This window comes from Grammomys surdaster, unplaced genomic scaffold (genome assembly GCF_004785775.1).
Source record: "Grammomys surdaster isolate TR1022 unplaced genomic scaffold, NIH_TR_1.0 67, whole genome shotgun sequence".
In the NCBI taxonomy this organism is placed as follows: Eukaryota; Metazoa; Chordata; class Mammalia; order Rodentia; family Muridae; genus Grammomys; species Grammomys surdaster.
The window spans coordinates 4,187,159-4,210,118 of NW_021604569.1; the positions used below are offsets into that span (position 1 = coordinate 4,187,159).

At 37.9% G+C, this 22,960-nt stretch overlaps 1 protein-coding gene across 1 annotated transcript in view; it reads right to left on the reverse strand.

Annotated features, from left to right (window-relative positions):
* The window catches only part of Fancl (FA complementation group L), a 75,487-nt gene that overhangs the window by 49,589 nt on the left and 2,938 nt on the right, over positions 1–22,960 (reverse strand). Inside the window, exons 2-5 of the mRNA XM_028777715.1 lie at positions 18,658–18,716; positions 16,744–16,804; positions 13,978–14,034; positions 9,816–9,916 (exon numbers count right to left, since the gene is read on the reverse strand). Of these exons, the coding sequence (XP_028633548.1) occupies positions 9,816–9,916; positions 13,978–14,034; positions 16,744–16,804; positions 18,658–18,716 (278 nt within the window). The remainder of the gene's footprint in view (positions 1–9,815; positions 9,917–13,977; positions 14,035–16,743; positions 16,805–18,657; positions 18,717–22,960) is intronic.

Consider the following 22,960-nt stretch of genomic DNA (forward strand, 5'->3'; position numbering starts at 1 on the left):
TTTCCTAAGTGGTTTTGATGGTTATCAGGGGGTGGGTGGTTTGAAAAAAATAAAGCTAAAATATTATTGCCAAATCTTTAGAACCAAGGATTTAGAACAAGAAAACAAAAGAGAAAGAGGAGGGGGAGAGGAAAGAAGAAAGGAAGGAAAGAAGAAAGGAAGGAAGGAAGGAAGGAAGGAAGGAAGGAAGGAAGGAAGGGAGGGAAAAGAAAAGAAGCCCTGTTAAACCACACTGAATTAAAAGAAAAGAGAAGGAAAAATGTGCACCATGGTAAGGAGTTTTAAGAAGGAAAAGTTAGTGAATATTATAGAGTAGTACAGAGGTCAAGGACTAGGACAGCTGGAGTGTCGGTTTCCATGGATACAGCTCAATGTCAGTGTAAGAATCAGTGGCTACAGAAGTGACACACAACTGAATACACTTATTTCTAGTACTACTCATAAAGAGTTTGTGTTAGTTTGGAAAAACGAAAATGGGAAAACAAAAGGTTTCCCATTATTATATTATTATATATTACTAGTGTACAGAACTATAATTACCCTAAATGACGCTAAAATGGACTAAAAATCTGACACTAAGCTTCTCCTAACCATTGCTAAGGGAGTTTAACCTATTAATTAATAATTTATATTATTGGTTAATGAAAAGGGCAGATGTAGCAGAGAATGTAACTTTTAATATATGGAAAAAACTATCTTTCATTATTTCTCAAAAATACTGTATCATAAAATGGAAGGCACCCAACATAACTTCCTGCATCTTGTCCAACCGTTAAGATCTCTTAACGCAAATCAGTGACTCCACAATAATGGTTCTCAGTTCTAAACTCCAATTTGGAAACCATAATTCTATTATATACACTTCAACAGTCTAGCTATACTGAAACGCTAGTACTTGCAATCATGCTTTTAGTAACAGTTGGGTGTGAAGTTGTAATTTTTGGCAAGAGACCAATGTCAAGGCTTATAAGTACAGATCTATATGCTGTCGCTACTAGCCAGGAAGACAATGAAGTTAAGAAGCAGTTACAAGAAAAATCTAAATAAATAAAATTCATGGCTGAAATAATGGCTGACCCATCTCTACACAGAAATACACCAAAAGACATGTTCCACTCAACCCCAGTGCTGAAAACAGAAAACAATGAGCTATGGATAAGAGGGGAAACTGTTCCAAGTACACATTTGTAAGAAGCACAAGGAGAAGCTGGACACATGGGCAAAACACCAGAATCTGCCTTCTAATAGTAACAAGTGCACTGCATTGTGATTGTGGCTGGAAACAAATTGTGAAAATAATTTGAGACACACTTTGCATGCGTGTGTGTGCATGTGTGTGTGTGTGTGTGTGTGTGTGTGTGTTAGCTTCCAGGTTATGATGTCAGTTTATTAAAGGAAGTATTTTTATTTCATAATTATATTTATGTTCAGAGAACTTAGCAGTGTACATTTAACCAAGTTTAGTGGTAAATTCTTTGCCCTTTGCCTTTTCCAGCTTCGAAATGGCAGCCACAGATTTGGGGTCCAGGACCTTGCCTCCTCAGTGAGCAGATCTCATTGAATCTGTCTTATGTACTTAGGGCTAAACTTCCACCAGCTTAGCCAGAATATACCTTGTCTCTGAATTAACTTATGTGAAGGCAACAGTGGTGCATGTCTTTCTCTGGACCAGCCACCCGAGCCTGGCCTTTTCCTGATGATGCAGTAAGGGAATCCCATCTTGCAACACAGGGCAGGCAGGAGGACCACCAAATCAATGGGGTCTAAGTTGTGGGCAGTCACCACCAGCTAAGCCTTCTTGTTCTCTAAGGTGGTGACTGTATTGACCCCTGCTTGGACTGTACTGACCCCTGCTAGAAAGACAGGTGGTCTCTTAGGTGGGACTTCACCTTTGCCAGGAGCTTTCTTCTCAGCATAGACCAGTAGGCTCTGTTCTAAGGTCAAGGGGTCTCTTAGAAGGGACGTTCCTTTGCAAACAGCTTTCACCTCAGCATAGATGAGCAGCCTTTGCTTCTTGTGTTTTCTCTGCCCTGTACTAGTACACAAGCTGAAGCAGCTAGGTAATTATTAGCAGGTCCAGGACCTGGGGGAACTGGTTAAAAGGCAGGCATTATGGTGCTTTGAGCAGCTTATAGAGATGGCCCTTCGCTGCAGGCAGCTCACTGTTGAGGGGCCACTTGACAAAGAGTGTAAAATCTCTTTCAGGGTGGACATCTAGTCCAATGCCGAAGTTCTCAGGCCTTCTGGGCTCCTGTTCTTCACGACAGCCTGGGCAGGGCCCAACCTTCTACACCTTGACCTTCTTTCCTTTGGGTACCTTGCTTAGCTGAAGGAGAGCAAGAAATATGTTTTCTACCTTTGATGGACTCCTCTTAAATGCTACTTGATCTTTGGCTCCTTTAAATTACTGGTCAAAAGGCCAACTCAGAAAACACCAAGGAAGCAACACATATAAAAATAATAAAATGTCTTAAATACATTCAAAGAAAACTTGCTGGTGAAAAATTCCACATTCCAAGTGGTAGCTGACTCAGCCTTTGATTTATTTTGTATCTCTCTGGTGTTTTGAAACAGGGTCCCTCTGTATAGCTCTGACTGTCCTGGAATTTACAGAGATTCCCCTGCTTCTGCCTTCCAAGTGCTTGGATTAGGGATGTGTGCCACCAGAGCCAGCCTTCTTTTAAGTTTCTTAATTCTAAGTTTCTTTATTCATTATTTTCTTCAGATGATTTTTCCAAACCGTATTTATGAAGACTTAAAAGTATAAAAGCATTTAAAATATATGCAGATATTTAAACTTAGGAAAGAAAAACTGAATAATAGCCAAATACAGCTACATACGCAATTACAAATATACTAAAAGAATACTGCAATTTCCATTTTGATTCATATTTATCAGTATTACATTTTTGTGCACATATAGATGGGGTGTAGGTATATGTACATGTGTATACACATGCATGTGAAAGCCAGATATTTATGATATATTTTTTCTTCAATAGCTATCAACCTTACTTATTGAGAAAGAAAGGTCAGCATTAAGGTGGTTTAGTTGATCAGCGTGCTCCATGTGGACTAACCTATCAACTCAGCACTTCCATAGTTTTCACGCTTGCAGAGCAAACACTCTACCCACTGAGCAGAACCCCAGACTGAAGCATTGCATTTAAACGTGAGAAATATACAGTCACAATATCATTATGTGCCTAACGAAAAGTCCTACTAAGGTAAATCTTCTTGTGTGCATAAAATTCCATTCCTTCAAATCACATGTAGCTTTTCAGGTTAATATTCCACATAATTGAAAGCAGACAACAAACAGGATCAAATTCTCAACATTAAAAGAAAACATCAGATGGATCCCTCTGGTCTAAACCGGTGCCTTGAGACCACCTAGGGCTCCAGGTCTGCACCCAATCCCCCCAAACCCAGAGGAGGCTGAACTCCCAGGAGCTCTAACATGCCCAGGAACATAGGATAAAAGGATCACAGGGTCTCAGGAGCTTGGTCATATTAGGATTTCAGGATCCCAGAAGCAGCTTAACTCCCAGGAGCTCTTAACCCAGGATCTCAGGATCACAGGATCACAAAGACAGAGGACTCCAAGGAGTTCTGACACAAGCAAGATAACAAGAAAGACAGGCTCCAGTCAGAGACAGTGAGTGCAGGTAGCACTAGAGATAACATGATGCCAAAAGGCAAGCACAAGAACATAAGCAACAGAAACCAAGGTTACAAGGCATCATCAGAACCTAGTTCTTCCACCATAGCTATTCCTGAATACCCCATAACACCTGAAAAGTAAGATTCGGATTTGAAATTACTTCTCATATTGATGATAGAGGACTTTAAGAAGGACATAAATAAGGAATTGAACAAAACCATCCAGGACATAAAAATGGGAGTAAAAACAATAAAGAAATCACAAAGGGAGACTACCCAGAAGATAGAAAACCTAACAAAAAGATCAGAAGTCATGGATGCAAGCATCACCAACAGAATACAAGACATATAAGAGAGAATCTCAGGTGTAAAAGATACCATAGAAAACAATGACACAACTGTCAAAGAAAACACAAAATGCAAAAAGCTCCTAACCCAAAACATCCAGGAAATCTAGGACGTTATGAGAAGACCAAACCTAACAGGAAAACTCATAACTCTAAGTGCCTACAAAAAGAAACTGGAGAGAGTATACACTAGCAGCCTGACAGCACATCTGAAAGCTCTAGAACAAAAATAAGCCAATACACCCAAGAGGAGTAGATGGCAGAAAATAATAAAACTCAGGGCTGAAATCAACCAAGTAGAAACAAAAAGAACTATACAAAGAATCAGCAAAACCAGGAGCTGGTTCTTTGAGAAAATCAACAAGATAAACACTTAGCAAGACTAACAGAGGGCAGAGAGTATCCAAATTAATAAAATCAGAAACGAAAAGGGAGACATAATAACAGAAACGAGGGAAATTTAAAAAAATCATCAGATCTTACTACAAAAGCTTATATTCAACAAAACTGGAAATCTGGATGAAATGGACAATTTTCTAGACAGACACCAGGTACCAAAGTTAAATCAGGATCAGATAAACCATCTAAACAGTCAGTCCTTTAATCCCTAAAGAAATATCAGCAGTCATTTAAACTTTCCCCACAAAAAAAAGCCCAGGACCAGATGATTTTAGTGCAAAATTCTATCAGACCTTCCAAGAAGACCTAATAACAATTCTCTATAAACTATTCCACAAAAATAGAAACAGAGGGAAGACTACCCAATTCATTCTATGAAGCCACAATTAAGCTCATACCTAAATCACACAAAGACCCAACAAAGAAAGAGAACTTCAGATCAATCTCCCTTATGAATATTGATGCAAAAGTACTCAATAAAATTCTCATAAACTGAATCCAAGAACACATCAAAACAGTCATCCATCATGATCAAGTAGGCTTTATCCCAGGAATGCAGGGATGGTTCAATATACAAAAATCATCAATTCTTCACAGAGTTAGAAAGAGCAATTTTCAAATTCATTTGGAATAGCAAAAAACCAAGGATAGCGAAAAGTATTCTCAACAATAAAAGAACATCTGGGGGAATCACTATCCCTGACCTCAAGCTGTACTACAGAGCAGTAGTGATAAAAACTCCATGGTATTGGTACAGTGATAGGCAAGGAGATCAATGGAACAGAATTGAAGACCCAGAAATGAACCCACACATCTATGGTCACTTGATCTTTGACAAAGGAGCTAAAACCATACAGTGGAAAAAAGACAGCATTTTCAACAAATGGTGCTGGTACAACTGGAGGTCAGCATGTAGAAGAGTTCAAATCAATCCATTCTTATCTCCTTGTACAAAAGTCAAGTCCAAGTGGATCAAGGACCTCCACATAAAACCAGATACACTGAAACTAATAGAAGGAAAAGTGGGAAGAGCCTCGAACACATGAGCACAGGGGAAAAGTTCCTGAACAGAACACCAATGGCTTATGCTCTAAGATCAAGAATTGACAAATGGGACTTCATAAAACTGCAACGCTTCTGTAAGGCAAAGAACACTGTCAATAGGACAAAACAGCAACCAGCAGGCTGGGAAAAGATCTTTACCAATCCTACATCTGATAGAGGCCTAATATCCAAAATATACTAAGAACTAAAGAAATTAGACGCTAGCAATCAAATAACCATATTTAAAAATGAGGTACAGAGCTCAACAAAGAATTTTGAGCTGAAAAATATCGAATGGACAAGAAGCACCTAAATAAATGTTCGTTAGTAATCAGGGAAATGCATATCTAAACAACACTGAGATGCCACCTCACACCAGTCAGAATGGCTAAGATCAAAAACTCAAGTGATAGCAGATGCTGTCGAGGATGTGGAGAAAGAGGAACACTCCTCCATTGTTGGTGGGATTGCAAGCTGGTACAACCACTCTGGAAATCAGTTGGAGGCTCCTCAGAAAATTGGACATAGCATTACCTGAGGACCCAGCTATACCACTCCTGGGCATATACCCAGAAGATGCTCCAACATATAACAAGGAAACATGCTCTACTATGTTCATAGCAGCCTTATTTATAATAGCCAGAAGCTGGAAAGGTCCTAGATGTCCTTCAACAGAGGAACGGATACAGAAAATGTGATACATATACACAATGGAATACTACTCAGCTAATTAAAAACAATGACTTCATGAAATTCTTAGACAAATGGATGGAACTACTAAATATCATCCTGAGTGAGGTAAGCCCATCACAAAAGAACATACATGGTATGCACTCATTGATAAGTGGATATTAGTCCAAAAGCTCACAATAGCCAAGATATAACCCATAGACCACATGAAGCTCAAGAAGAAGAAAGACCAAAGGGTGGGCGCTTCAGTCCTTCTTAGAAGGAGTAACAAAATACTCATGGGAGCAAATATGGAGACAAAGTGTGGAGCAGAGACTGGAGGAGGGACCATCTGGAAACTGCCCCACCTGGGGATCCATCCCAGGTGTAATCACCAAATGCGAACACTGTTGTGGATGTCAGGAGATGCATGCTGACAGGAGCCTGATATACCTGTCTCCTGAGAGGCTCTACCAGAGCCTGATATATACAGAGTTGAATGCTCACAGCTAACCATTGAACTGATCACACGGTCCCCAATGGAGGAGTTAGAAGACTAAAGGAGTTGAAGGTGCTTGTGGCACCATGGGGAGAGTGATAATACCAACCAACCAGAGTTCCCAGGGTCTAAACAGATAGCCTGGGAAGACACATGGAGGAACCCATGGCTCCAGCTGTATATGTAGTGGAGGATGGCCTTTTAGGGCATCAGTGGGAGAATAGGACCTTGGTCCCATGAAGATTGGATGCTCCAGTTTGAGAGAATTTGAGGGCGAGGAGGTGGGAGTGGGTAGATGGGTGGGGCACACCCTCATAGAAGTAGGAGGAGGGATAAGGTGTTTCTAGGGGAGGAAATGGAGAAAGGGATAACATCTGAAATTTAGATAAAGTAGCAAATAATAATTTTTTTAAAAAACAGATAATGGAACTGGCTATTGCAATTGAGCATTTGAGACTTTTTGTCAGCAATTTAATATTACTCATATTACTGGGATTCCTTATAATCCTCAAGGACAAGGTACTGTGGAAGGGGGCCATGGAACTTTAAAACAATATCTTCATAAAATAAAAAAGGGGGAGGTATATACCCATACACCCCGAATTTATGTAAATCATGTTCTTTTTATTTTAAATTGTTTTAAAAAATTGGATACGAAGGAACTTTCTGCTGAGTGTCTATATCACTCTACAACTAGGCATACTTATGCCTAGGTGAAAGGGAAGGATTCACTTACTGGCATATGGCATGATTCTGATCAGGTATATAATATGGGGAAGAGGGCATGTTTTTGTTTTTTTTCTACAGAATGCTGAAGGAGCATGGTGGCTGCCAGAGTGTCAGGTGAGACATGCTGATGCCAAGACAAAGAAGGATGCTGACCTGCATGCTTGCTGACTGCGCTGACAATGGTGACTGGGAAACTGTATTGGACATATGTTCCTTATCCACCTTTGCTACCCTATACCCCAGATGGGACAAGCTGCCTTGCCTCAAATTTTTAGACCTTGTGGGACAGAGAATCAAAAAGAGACGTTATAATGACTCTTGTATTTTTCTTAAATTTGACCAGTTATTCAGACTCAATCATGGACTGGTCTAAAAATCAATCCAATATTGGAAATAACAGTCTTCATTTGGAAGGCTGCTTCTGGACATTTTCAGAGACATATTTGAAAGTTAGCTACAGGGGCTGGTGAGATGGTTCAGTGGTTAAGAGCACTGACTGCTCTTCCAGAGGTCATGAGTTCAAATCCCAGCAACCACATGGTGGCTCATAACCACCCACAATGAGATCTGATGCCCTCTTACGGGGTGTTTGAAGACAGTTACAGTGTACGTACATGTAATAAATAAATAAAAACCTTTAAAAAAAAAGAAAGAAAGTTAGCTGCAGTTATCTATGATGATATATTAGCAAGAGATAAAGTTGGGACAGGATCTGGATTTTGAACAAGTGTTACTACATGTAATAAGGCTCTTTTAATTGTCAAGTAAAAATTACTTTTGTTTCTTTACAGTATTTAATGTAAGTTGCATTGGTTGTACATTTTCTAATTGTGTTAGTGTGTTGAAACAAAGTATGTCTGCTTTGGAGGTCTATCAACCAGATTTTAGTTTATTGTCCTGAGTATCACAGAACCTTGGTATTCTGAAAAAAGCTTGCAAGTACTGGAAGAAGTGAGTCAGGCTTTAAGCAGAAGCAAGAGGGTAGTGGGCTTGATTATTACTAGTATAGAAGCTTTAATTACACTAATTGCTAGCAAATTGCTTCTGCAATTGCTTTGACACAAGAAGTTAAGACAGCTATAAAATGTTACTATTCTGTTGAATATATAAGAGGATTTAGATAGGCATTTGGAACGTTGGATTGATGTTCTTTATCCCATTCAAATTACTGGAAAGAGGTTCAGAGTTTAAGAGTAAGGAGCCATCTCGAGTGTCATGCCAAATACCATTGGATTCGTGTTAGTTCTAAAATTTGCAGGGGCAGTCATTATAATTAGAAAAAAGTGTAAGGACACTTGCAGTGTATTTGGCATAATTCTAACACCTCTCTGGATCCTTTAACTTTGCATAGTAAGCTTATGAATTTAAAGAATGTTGCTCTGCTGAGCATTGATGAGGCAAATACTGCAGGTAAAATTACCCATAGCCTGAGGTCAGTATTTCTATTTTGGTCAAGCTTCAAGAATGACATATATAACTTGATCATGCTAGCCCTTTTTGTCCTGGGAATACTTTTATTCCTGCCCATTGTGTTAAAGCTTGTCTCTAATAACATCAGCATGTTGGCAGCCAAAGTACATGGCTCGAAACTGAAAATGGATCCCCAGACAGACTTATTAAATTAACAGGCTGGCAAGCAATATACAGGTAAGAGTCTACACATAGACTTATCAACCTAAGACATAAGTGCATTGCCTTTGATAATGCATATTCTATGATGGGTAAGGAAGGCATACTTTTCAGAATGACCTAAGACAGGCTCAGTCTTATATATGAAATAAAAAAAGGGGGAGAGTCGGAGAGCCTTTGGGGCTGCTTGGCAAGAATCTGACATTGGCCAATGACAAGGAAGTGGGCTTCAGGCAGGAATCTGACATTAGGCTAGAACAAAGAAGTAACTTCAGGCAGGAATCTAAATATTAGGCTAGAACAAAGAATTAATTTCAGGGAGAAATCTAAATCTTAGGCTAGAACAAGGCAGTAGGCTTCGGTCATGACTTTGGGCTAGGACAGGGAAGTAGGCTCAGATAGTTTGGTCATCCTGGTAAGTCCTTAGAAACAGTGATCAAGGGAGTGTTCACAGAACTTTGTTTACTGCCTTGCTTGTTCTTTGACTATTTGTGTTTATTGTCTTGCTTGTTCCTTGACTATTTATATCTGTTGAATTGCTAGTTCCTCAACCTAGAACTCACCTTAATACTTTCATGTAATTAAAATGGTATAAAAGGAAAAGGAAGAGGGGGAAGGGATAGGGGTTTCTAGGGAGGGGAAATGGGGATGACATCTGAAATGTAAATAAATAAAATATCCAATAAAAAAAAGAAAAAGAAAAAGAAAAAGAAAATATCAGATCCTCTACATCAAGTAAAAGCAGCTACAAAACCAAGCTACAACAACCAGAAATACATTAAGCTACACTGTGTGAAACAAAGGCATTTCTAAGATATATTTTTAAATAGACTTACTTATCCCAACCAACAGCTCCTATCTCAGTAAGAAGGTCTTTGCAGAAACTGCAAGAAGGTGGTTGTACACACAACTCTTGTTTATTCTTTAAAGCAACTTCCTGTTGAAAGAAAAAGATTTTAATTGGCTAGAGAATTAACAAGAGAGTTGTTAACTAATTACAAAACAAAAGTTCATAATACTCTCATCATCTAACAGAAATGCTCACTATTTTTTAAAGAAAACCAATGTGATGGTATGTTGTTGTATTGTTCAAAGATTGTGGACAACACCAGGCACACAGCCAGAGTATCCATGAAATAATCTAGGGAAACTGAAAAACAAGTCCCAGAAAAAGTAACACACATTTTAGACAGATCATACAGAGGTTAAATACTGTCTTTAATATTTCCTACTTAAAACAACTTAGACTCATTGGTTTGGTTTTAAAGCAGATGGAAATAAAATAATCCACCTCAGAGAGTTCTTCTCAAATAGTCACCATTCTCAATAATTAGAAATCTGCATACCCTGGTTAGCACTAAAAAGTGCCACAGAAAGTTACAAAGCTTCCTGAATAGGTTCCAGAGCTAGTGACTTCATGTGAGCACCTCTTTCAAGGCTGTGACTGTCAGTGAGAACACAGCCTCAGAAACAAGCTAACCATCCACACAGTTTTAGGGACAAGATCCTAAATAGTATTGAAATCATTAACTTTGTCTACAATTTTTGAAGAAAGGTAGGCTACAGAATTTCATTTGTAGTCAGAAACACAGCCCAAATGAAAATACAGTACTGTAAGTCAAGGATAAGTGAGAGGGTGTTAATTTAGTTTAAATTAATAAATGTTTCTTGAAAATTAAATGACCAACATAGCTATAACTTACAATCCAATGGTTAGTTGTAGTAGTAAGAGTTTAATGGGAGACAGTCTTGTTCTGGTTCCCATGTTCTTATATTTGCATATTAAACAATAACCAGAACAAAAATTCCTAATTTTTCTCTAGTATCAAAGGATATGAAACAACTGTTTCTTTACCTTACTCAAAAGTTCCTATAATATATTCTTGGATGTAGCTTATAAGCTTGATCATCTTTATTAGGGCTTATAAGTTCATAAATCAAAATTTAAAATTTAGAAGCTGATTCTAAATAATTCTGATTCTAAGCATTTTATCAATGATGTACCTCAAAGAGCTGCTATGAGGATAATAGAATATACTCAGAAGAAAGATGTAACAACTAAGTTTCCAGTAAATACCGCCTTACACTATAAAAAGTCTCAAAGGAACTACAAAATAAGAAATATCAAAAGGCTTTCAGTTGTCAACAGCAATATTGGTATTGCGATTTTGACAGAATCAAAAATAAGAGAAGCTAAACAGATTAGACACAACTGTTGTAGTTTGGATTTGAAGTATCCCTCAAAAGCTCATGTGCTTAAGGCTTGGTCCCCCATGAAAAATACTATGAACTTTGGAATGGGTCAGTCCCCTAATGAGTTCAGAGCTCCATGGGCCATTGTGAAGCAAGGCCTGGTTAGAGAAAGTAGCTCACAAGGTAGCAGGACCACGAAGGGCATTCATCTGTGTCCTTACATCAGTCTCTCTGCCTCCAGTTCACCACAATATAAGCCACTTTTCTTCTCCCAAACATAATCTTCTGCCACAACAAGCAGAAACTCAGAAACTATGGGGCTACATGACTGTGAGCTGAAATTTCTGAATATAAAAGCAAAGCAAGGCTCCTCCCACTTAAGTTTTCTCAGGTGTCTTATCACAGAGACAAAAAATTAATCAGCACAATAACCAAAATAAGTAATTGGTAAATAAATAAGTAAATGTAATTTGAAACCAACATTTTAAAGTAAAGAGACAGAAGCGGAAACATTGTTATGAATTTATGATTATTTTCCTAGCTCTGCCTGCTGAAAAGAACAAGAAGCAGAAACAGTGAGTACTGCACGCAGTTTGAGTACTGCATGCAGTTTGTAGACCACAGTATCCAACACACTTACCATGATAATAATGATTATTATTACTACAAATAAATCCTACAGATTTATTAGAGTGGCTGATTACAGTTCTAGAATAGAATGAATAAGTATGTCTATAGCAACTGGCATCACAAAGCAGGAAGATTAGGTTATATTAAAAGACCACAGGAGGCAATATAAAGCATTTTGAACTGACCAAAAATAGGACACTTTCAGCATCAGAAAGAAAATGACTGTAATGGATTAAAGCTAATCAAACTTATAAAACTCATGAGTTAATAATGACTCTTACAGACATATTAGTTCCCTGTGGTAGTTGCTAGCACTAACTCATTATAATAAAAATTGCTTTTTAAAGAAAAGAAGCACTTACCTTGTTGTTCTAGGGTAAGCTATGCCTCATAGTAACTAAATAATGGTGAGGGTTCTTTATTCAGTTATTTTTGGTTAATAAATCTAAATGATAGTTCTGTTTTGTTTTCTTTTCCTTGCCATTTGTGGTACTATCCTTTGACAACACAGTATACAAGCTGTGAGGTTTTATCCCCTGTACCACAAAGTGTAAAATACAACTTAATGAGAAAAAAAATCCTTTAAAAATGCCAGTGAGATGGTGGACACAGAAGGACCCACAACGAATGATAAAACACATTGGTAGTAAGCGAACACATCGAATGATAAAACACATTGGTAGTAAGCGAACACAAAATTGTTGCAGATATATCTAAACCTATTGACCAACTTCACCAACTGAAGAATAAGCAGATATTGTACAATCCCTATAATAAGAAGTACAAATCATCAAGTACTCATATCAAAAGAAATATGCTGAGTTCTGACTGGCAGATTACAAAGAAAAGTACAAAAACCAACCCAAATCAAAAAAATAAAACCCCTCATTATCTTTTACCTAAATTACTTGGGAAATGCTTCAGATTTGTTTTTCAGATTTTAGATTTACATGTGCATAGTAAGATATCTTTCAAGTGGGACAAAAACTGAAGCATAATATTCACATTTTCTCCCTTATACACATAGCTTGAAGGCAATTTTAAACTACCATTAGCAATTCTCTGCATGACACAAAGTCTCACTCTCTGAGATCTGCCATTTGTGAGTTCAAAGCGTGTGGGATGTGCAACATTTTTATTTGGAGGTGATGGATGCTCAGCCCTTAGGAGAGGGTGTGGAAGAATTTCATGAATGGCTAACATACTCACTTTGTGCTGAGAGAGTTCTCACAGGGTACATGATTTGTTATGTCCAATAAGTAAAGGACATGAAAAAGAGGATCAAGAGGAAAAAGAGAGACAGCATCAATTAAAGCTTACATCAGCATCCAAGTCATCTGAGGTCAAGAGTGGGACTCCTCAGTCCAACAAGAGCAAAGCAGCTGAAAGACATCTCTAAGTCCATGGAGACTATAATTATCTACTCAAAGTCACTCAAATCATTGCCTTTTCTTCCCATTGTAGTGTACATATGTGTTCATGGAGTGTGCTGGGAGAATGTGTGCTACAGCACACATGTGAGTTTTAAAGGATGACTTCATGGGGTTGCTCCTCTCTTCACACTGTGGGAGTGCTGGAGGTGAACTCAGTCACCAGGCTGCACGTCATGTGCCAGTCGGTACTTAAGAGCCATCTTGCCAGTCCCAATACTCAAGAGTTGAAATAGGCAAGAAGCACTTAGGTAAAGATATATAAACTGATATATTTATTAAAAAGTTGATATAATCTCCAGGATTCCCTGAAGTTAAACTACTACAATATCTTCCCAAAATGTTAGGGAAGGAAGATAGATGACTGACAAAGGCTGAGGTTAGGTCATAGTATCAGAGTACTCACTGCAATTACCTCACTTTCTTTATGTTGCCAAAGCCCTTCGGGACTCTGTATCTGTGCAAAGAGTTACTTATATTACATGCTATTTAATTAAGTATGCTCACTTCATACAAGCAAGAAATCTGACTTCAATCTCCATCACCCATATAAAAAGGACAGACATGAAAGCATATCCCATAACCCATGTCTGGGAACATAGAGGCAGGAAGATCTGTGGGTCTCAATGGTTGCCCTCACACATCCATTCACATAAAAACATCAATACACAAATAAATACCATTTAAAACGTTTCAGAAACAACAAAGACTTATTAGATATCGTAAGTGTTAAAGTAATTCTTACCAAAATTATCTTCAACTCCATCATGAAGCTCATGAGATCAGGAGAGTGCTTCATTCTCTAAATTAAAACATTTTCAGATAATAACTCATGAAATGAATGTTCCATTCATTGAAACTGAAATGAATGTGGATATCTAAATCTGAAAGTGATTAATTAGTGAAACATTTGTCATCATGTCTAGTCCTGCCTACTTCATTTCAAAAGAGTGACTAAAACTTCTGTCTTTGATTTCTATTGTGATAAACACCATGACCACAAGCAAGGTGAAGAGGAGAGAGTTTGTTTCAGTTTACAGCTGGAGTCCGTCTTAAAGGCTAGGAACAGCAGGTAAGAGATGAAAGCAGAAATCATAGAGAAACACTGCTTACAGCCTTGCTCCCCATGGCCTGCTCAGCTTGCTTTCCTAAACCATCCAGGACCACATACCCAGAGTTGGTATCATACACAGTGGGCAGAGCAATCATTAATCAAGAAAATGCAGCCAGGCAGTGGTGGTGCACGCCTTTAATACCAGCACTTGGGAGTTAGAGGCAGGGAGATTTCTGAGTTCAAGGCCAGCCTGGTCTACAGAGTGAGTTCCAGGACAGCCAGGGCTACACAGAGAAACCCTGTCTTGAAAAAAAAAAACAAAAACAAAAAAAGAAAATCAAGAAAATGCCCCCCAGACTTGCCTACAGGCCGTCTGATGAAAGCAATTTCTCAATGGAGATTCCTCTTCCCTATAATTCAAATTTGTGTCAATCAAGCTGAATACAACTAACCAGGACTACCCTATCTGTGTGAAATGTATTGAATCATAGAGGACATCACTTAAAAGTATGCACATGCCTTCATTCCTTCACTGAAAGGCCTGACAAATGGAGGGAAGCATTATTTTAAAAGGAGAAGGAGAAAGGCAGGGGAAAGACATGTAAATGAAAAGAGAGACATAAAATATAAAATTGTAACTTGGATACACTAGATTTTTTAATAACAGTATATACTTTGTTTCTAGACCTTTAAGATCATGGATGCCAGCCCTTCACAACTAAATCATCCTAATTCAAAAAAAGAAACAAGTAGTAAAATAAAAACCATTATAATAAAATGACAAAAAGGAATATACCCTTTAAAAGAGAATGAAAACTTCAGAGAGCTGGTGTTCCATTCTTCCAAAATATTTTATTCTTATATAGAATAAATGGTTACACCTTAGAATGCTTAAAAAAACTTCTTGCATTTGTTTCTCTTTTACATTTGGATGCATTTCACTAGCCACACACTGCTCTGAACACAGCTAAATGCAAATCTGCTCCACATTTTCAGAAGAGAAAATGAAGAGCCTAAGCTACCTGCACAGCACATGAAGGCAAACCATTCCCATGACAGGGCTCTAGTGGACCATATGCCTATAGAGTAAATCTTATACCACAGCCGCTTCTACAGCAAACAACTTGTATCAAAGCCCTGTGAGCCATAGTCCAGCAGCTACATCCAACTCAGCACCTTGTTTGATAATCAGTGTCAACTGGAATGCAGCCACACCTGTGCGGCCTTTGCTTATGGCTCTTAAGGCCTTGCTGTCAGAATAGAGCATCACAACTGTGGCAGGGCTTAGCTGATCACAAAAGCTGACAATTTGACTACTGCCTTTTATAAAAAGTTTGTTGACTACTTAGGTTGCATTTACTGATAACAGTATAAGAGAAAAATAGTAACTCTCAACTGAATCTGGGAAATAAGTAAATAAATAAATAAACAAATAAATAAATAAGGGTTTGAGGGCTTTCCCTGACCAGCTGGAAGGAGGAAAAAAATTCAAGGGCAATTTCAGGCCTCTTCCTTCAGAATGAGCACAAGGAAGGGGAGCTATTTGTCCCACTGTTTGCTTAGCGCCTATGAACAAATTTCTCAGGCTATACAATGGACCCCTTAAAGGATAAGGGAGCAGGGTAAAGAGAGAACAGACATAGTCTCAACATTCCATTAAAGTGGTGCTCAGCTTACACAGCTAGAACAAGAGCTCACGTTCTTCAGTTCAGCAGTTCATCCCTGCACTAGTCTGTGCGTCAATGATGCGGTACGGAAAGTGAGCGTCCTTGTCAGTCACCACACATAACTTATCTTCAGCACACAATCAATACAGAACACCAGGAAAACCACTCAAGAAAAGATCATCCAAAGAAGTGCAGTGCTACCACATGTATTTTTCTATAAGAGACAGTCTGTTATTTTCATTTATTTCAGTAACAATTGCTGTTACAATGTTTCTATAATCTTTAAGAACTTCTCAGGTAGGGTACAGCAAGTACTGTGAATAACTAAGTTAATGCTGCCTAGCTATCTCCTTAGCCACCCTCAGCTCCTCTCCCTATAAAAGGTCACATGGACCTGAACAACTTCCTTCTGTCCTTTCCTGATCAGAGTCTAGAACTACAAACCCCATCACTGCCAAACAACTTACATCATACCTTCCTATAACCACTCTTCAGCCCAGGAGAGGAGTAACCCACAAAATACCACATAGGGAGGGACATGATACGGATGGACCTAGCAATCTTTGAAAACCTAAAGTCTCAAGACTGCAAATCAATTTCAAACCCCAAGGTTGCCTTGAAATCTGCTGAGGATTCCAGAAAACATTTTCTGTAATATGCAATGATTAATGCTCTTGAAACTTATAAAACCCAACAACTAACAAACCCCTTGTTTACAGACAAGGGCTTTAAGTAGTAAATTTAGAAATCTCTATCCTCATTTGAAGTGTAAGATTTTTAACAGACTTACCTGTTGGACTACTTGATGATATTCATTAAGTATATTTTTCAGCTGCCAGCTACACAGTAATCTAAAATTTTAATGGAAAATAGTTTATGCACTCTTTACTATTACATGGAGAAAATGTCTTTGAATGCTAACAAACATGTATATACAATCAAAAGAATCAAATAAGCATAATTCTGATAAGTAAATAAAAACATTACCTACTCATACTACTGAAAGTCATATCTTCAAAATGGCAGTATAAATTTTACTTCAAACAAAAATAACTGCTATCAGGAAGGAGCAGATTAATAATGCATCTTTGCTAAACTATAACACAGCCAAATAAAAACTTCCATTGAACTAGACTCTTCATCACAATAGGCAGACATAATCACAGTTTGGATCATAATATAGCAAATTTACACTTGAAAAAGCTTATGGTACAGTATATCCTCCAAATTCGAGATCAATATAACTGAACAGATATTTTTAATTATACGGGGAATGATAAGTTCATCATCACCAGCTCACTTCAACTCTCTACACAATACTGGTAGGTCAGTAACTATTTAAACGAAATTATTTTAATTATCTAGATGTAGAAAGTCTGAATTTGGGGCTGCAGAGGTGGCTCAGTAGTTAAGAGCTGCTTTTCCAGAACATCTAGATTAGATTCCCAGGACCCACATGGCAGCTCATAACTGTTCAAAACTTCAGTTCCAGGGGAATCAATGTCCTCATCTAGTATCTTTGGGCAACAGACATAAATGTAGTTCACATTTATGACATACACAAACAGAACATTTGTATATATAAAACAAGACAATAACAACAAACAAACAAACTCAGTAGGCCAGGCATGGTGGCACATAGGTGCTAACCCAACACTTGGGAGTCATAGGTAGGGGTCTCTGAGTTGGAGGTCAACCTGGTCTACACAGCGTTCCAGGACAGCCATGATTACATGAGAAACCCTCTTTCAGAAACCCATGAATGAATGAATGAATGAATGAATGAATGAATGAATGAATGGAGTAAGGAAGTCTGGGTTTCTAGCCCACCACCCCATCCACTGTTGTGCTAAGTTCTATTCCCACCACATCTCTGTTAGTAGCAAAGCAGTTTTCTCATTTGTTCCTCCATGGGGAGGGTCTTAGCCAATATGCTTCCATTCCTTGATACCAACTGGTAACTTGTTACTAATTATACCTTTACTGTGGCATTCCCTAGCTTATCCTTACTGTATCTCCTCAAGAAATTGAGCTGATTAAGTACATATTATCTTCAAAATTCCATGACTCTTCCTTCAGTGTTCACCTAACTATCTTTTCTACATATCAATTTCCAGTTTTCAACTTCCTTTTTAGTCACTCACTCGCTACAAACCCAATACCACCTCTACCTGTGATCCATCATAAAATGCTGTACTTCTCCTTAACTGCTCTGCTTTGCTTCTCTTTACTCTCAGACACTGAAGAGAGAACTGAGGCTTGTGGTGATACCAACAGCTTCTGATGAGCTGTTCCTGCCCACATCAATTTTACTCGGAACACCCGGACCAAGGCAGTTGAATGGTTCTTCACAAATTACTAAATTGTGACTATGTAGTAAATATCAGTGGGAAGCTGGGAAGTGGGGTAGGGCAAGTCCTCTAACTGTTTCCATTGTCCTTTAAATCAGAACTTGTTAGGGAAGTGTGCACTTGTTGCTACTGCTTTCAATAAAAGCAAACACAGAAAGAGTGTGTTAACTGTGAAAAGTCACAGGGCTGTGACTTTGATTCACAAAGACAAATTGGTTTGGAAGAAACAGAATGTGTTGGGGATATTGGAACTATGCTGATAAGCACTTCAGGCAAAACTACAGCCAGCAGAATCACGGCCTCTCTGGCCACCTGTGCCACTAACACATGTATACAAGCAGACAGTACCTCACCTTGCATTCTTGAGCTGCAGGTCTTTAGGCAGCACTATTCTGAGGTGGAAGTCGCTTCCCTGTGAAAAAGAAAAGTGCAGACTCCTTCTTTCACTTAATGCTAAAAAGTTAAGTCATATAAAACATATTTTCCTATATTTATAAAGAATATCAAATTTAGCTGAACTTTATAAATTGAAAAATGCAAAATATAATATGTATATTATATAGTGTATTTGAGGAAAAGTAATAATTCATAATTCTACATTGAAAACTTTATAACTACTAGGAAATCATACGACATTAAGACAGGAACATGGTTTTCAAAGAAAATGACAAAAAGAAATACAGTGAAAGTGTTAGCAAACATAAAGAAATTTATTTCTTAAAATATAAATTCACCAAAACGGATATTCAGCTTTCAAATTTGCAACTTTCTAAATTTTAATAAAATGAAAATATACTGTTATGTAATCTAAGTTTTTAGATAAAACAACTAATTTAAAGGCCTGGAGAGATGTCTCAGTAGGTAAGCACATTTGCTCTACAATAGTGAGGAACAATCCCAGTGTATATATACAAAGCCCGCAACCCAGAGCTCTGCACACTAAAGGCAGGGGATAGCCTCCAATCTAGCTCCAAGATCAAGAGACCATGTCTCAAACAGCAAAGAAGAATGATAGAGCAGGACAGCCAACATCCTCTGCAACCTACATGTTCATGAGCATGCACACCCACACATACACATGTGCGTACCACACATATACACACTCAAGCACCAATGTCTACCTGTGTGTGTGCATGTGCATTTGCACATGCAGGCACACACACACAGAGACACACACACACTCCCCCGTGCACTCCGTAACAATTTCATATAGTGAATCTTTAATAAATAAGTAATACACTAATTTTTAAATCTAAATATTCGGTAGTTATACAAATTTTACTCAGGAGTCTAAGGAAGGGAAAGAGTGTTTTCTGGAAACACACTCAGCTTCATTTTCTTTCAAAAGTGAATAAGTAAACAGTCTAAACTCTGTAGCTTACATGTGAATCTGAGCAAAAATAACCAGGAAAAGACAAACAGAAATGTAATCTTTTACTCCAACAATATAAAATGAAAAGAGTAATAAAATTCTTGAAAAACAATTACTGTGTGGAATTTTAGCAGACTCCCTCAAAGCAGAATCCAAACCAGAGGAACACAATTAAATGCACCCCATAACCTTTACTTTCATGGTAATATCACAGTTCTGACTTTCATTACATTTAAATGTCCTTTAAAAAAATGAAACAAAATGTACTACTGACCTTTTCAAAAGGTCAAGTAACAATAATTCACTATTTCATTAAAGTACTAAAAGGTATTATGTAGTAACTTTAGCCTAACTTTATAGACACCCCACAAATAGGTGTAAGAATGGTAGAAAATTCACCATGTACATGAAAACAGCAAAGCAATTCCACTTTACCTGAAAAAATAAATGCAAAGTTCTATTTTGGGGAAATTCAGTCACTGTAAACAGCCAAGTGTCATAAATGGGCCAATACTTAATTATTCCAAGAAAATATACAAAATAACCATTTCCCTAGTTAAAACATCTCAGCAGTATTACTCTTTCTCAGAAAGCAGATTTTTCCAGTTTCCAGAAAACAAAAGTACTAAGAGTTTCTAAATCTGAATGTCCTGACATATCCTCCCCCGAAAACTAGAGTGATTAATAATATAAGCAAATAAAATGACCAAAAAAAATATTATATTTGCAACCAGAAGTCAGAGAACACAATAAATCTGTAATTAATTGTAACAGGGATAAAAGTCACCTTTGAGTAGAGCTCATTCTGGGTTTCAAGAGTAGTGAGAGTTAAAAGTGTTATTTTTAAAAGTCACTGAAGGAAGAATACATACAAAAAGGCTAACAAAGACGTGTAGAAGAACCAAGCAGTGACAATAAGGAGGAGATCTAATGTGAACCACAAGGAGAGGCTGCTGGTGGCCATGGCCATCACTCTTAGCACTCAGAAAGATCATACAGGGAAACACTGAGTTGGAGGCTTTCCTGGACCTCATAGTGAGATACTATTTTTTAAAAAGGCAAAAAGAAAGAGTCAAGGATATGTCTGAAAACATTTCAGAGCACCAAAAGATTGGGCAGAAACACTGTTTGGAAACTGCACATTAGAAAGAAAATAATAACCATGGGAAACTGAAGCTTTTATGATAGGAATAAGAACATACCATGTATAATCACCCCCTCAAACCCTCCCCCCCCAAAAAAAAACATTAAATAAACTGCATTTTCCTTTACCAACCAAAGAGGGAATTCTTGAATCAGAAATTTCACAAACTATTGCGAACAGCAAAACATTCACACACCCAAAGATCTGTGGCCCCAGTCCAAAGGAGCTGTGACACAAACACAGAGCATGAGAAGCAAAGGGTAAAAGCAGAACCCAGAAACACACACCAACTATATATGGGCTACAGTATCAGGAAATGAACATTTCAAGACTGAAATGTCTAAAAACCAAGACCAGAAACTGAAAGAAGCTATGAAGAGATTGACTAAACTCAGAAAAAAAAAAAAAAGCAAATCAAAATGACATTAAGATGAGAGAGTAAGTTTAAGCATGCCAAGGAAGAATGGAGTTAAACAAAATTTCATAACTGTGGGAATATCAAGAAAAATGCCAAATGACCATGAAAAAAATGTGGTTGAAATAGAAAGTGCCAGAGAAAGTCCAATACACATGCAATAGGAGACCCTGAAATAAGGAGATAGTAGAAAAGGATAGTTATAATCATACCCTAACTTTACTATTCTGGAAGTTCCTACACTAAAATGGACATGAGAAAAACTACTCATGATAATCCAGTCTGAAAAAGAAATATCAGAATTTAAAAATAAGGAGAAGAGGCCAGAGAGATGCTTCAGTGGGTAAGAGAACTTGCCATCAAGCCGAGGGAGTTCAATCCCTGTCTCACGGTGGAAAGAGTGGCTCTTCTTCCTCTTACCCTCTAACCTCCAGATTACATGCTGTAGTTGCATGTACCCCATACACTCGAGTGTACATACGCACATAAAATAATGTAATTTTTTAAAATAATGAAAAATAAATGAGATTTTAAGTAAAATACCGAAAGCTGGGAGACATAGATTATGCAAAACAGTCTTGTTTTGGAAGGAGAAGCTGAGGAATGAACCTATCACAGTAGAACTCGTTCTACCACAGAACTACCTCCCAGGTTTAGTCTACAAAGAAGTCGTTCAGCTTACTCAATCCTGATGTAGTCCAATCAGCCAAAGTAGAACACCTTGGAATATAAAAACCATTAAATATAGCACCCAGGAAAGTATTGTTTCACTAGAACAGCTAAACTACGCTCTAGAAATGCTTAACAAATATAAAAGGAAATCTGAAAACAGTTGGACCTTCCTCAAATAACTTAACTACCATGTACAACAAAAACATTCACAGTGGGTATCCTAACAATGTGTATTTGACATTCAAAGAAGAAGAAAAATACAGCCCATAATGGGGAGATAAATCAAGAGACACGATATAAAAACAGCATGTATTACAGAATCCAAGGGAAACTAGCTGCCATCTTATGAAGGTAGTCATGCACATTATGAGACCAGGAACTAAAGCCTCTGGGCAGTATCTGTGTGGGGAATCTTGAAAGCAAAGTCTCTACCACTATTTAACTTTTGGACAGTCAAAATTCTAGCAAGAATCTTTATTGGAAGTTCATGAGAGAACCTGATCAGTTTTCACCCACCAAGATGCTTCCAAATTCATGATTTAGGGAAACAAATGATTACTTTGTTGTTTCAAGGCTTAGAAAAGTGAAGCAGCAAGAGGTAACCAGTACAAGAAGCATCATCACAGACCCAAAGGGCATTAACTGTAAGGCCAACAGGAGCTGGGGAGAGATCTCCATAGATAAAGCACTTGCCCTGCAAACCTACAGACTCAAGGTGGGAGCTGTTTAGCAAGAGAGCCCACCTTAGTAAGTAATGTGAAAAGTTATTGAGGCAAACAGCCAATGTAAACTTCTGGACTCCTACACCTACACACACATACACACACACACACACACACAAACACAGAGAGACACACCACACATCATACATATACACCATACATACATACAATACACACACAACACACTCATGCACACCACACATTCACACATACAACACATACACATATCACACACACACACACCCTACACAAGAAAGAGAAAGAAAGAAAGAAAGAAAGAAAGAAAGAAAGAAAGAAAGAAAGAAAGAAAGAAAGAAAGAAAGAAAGAAAG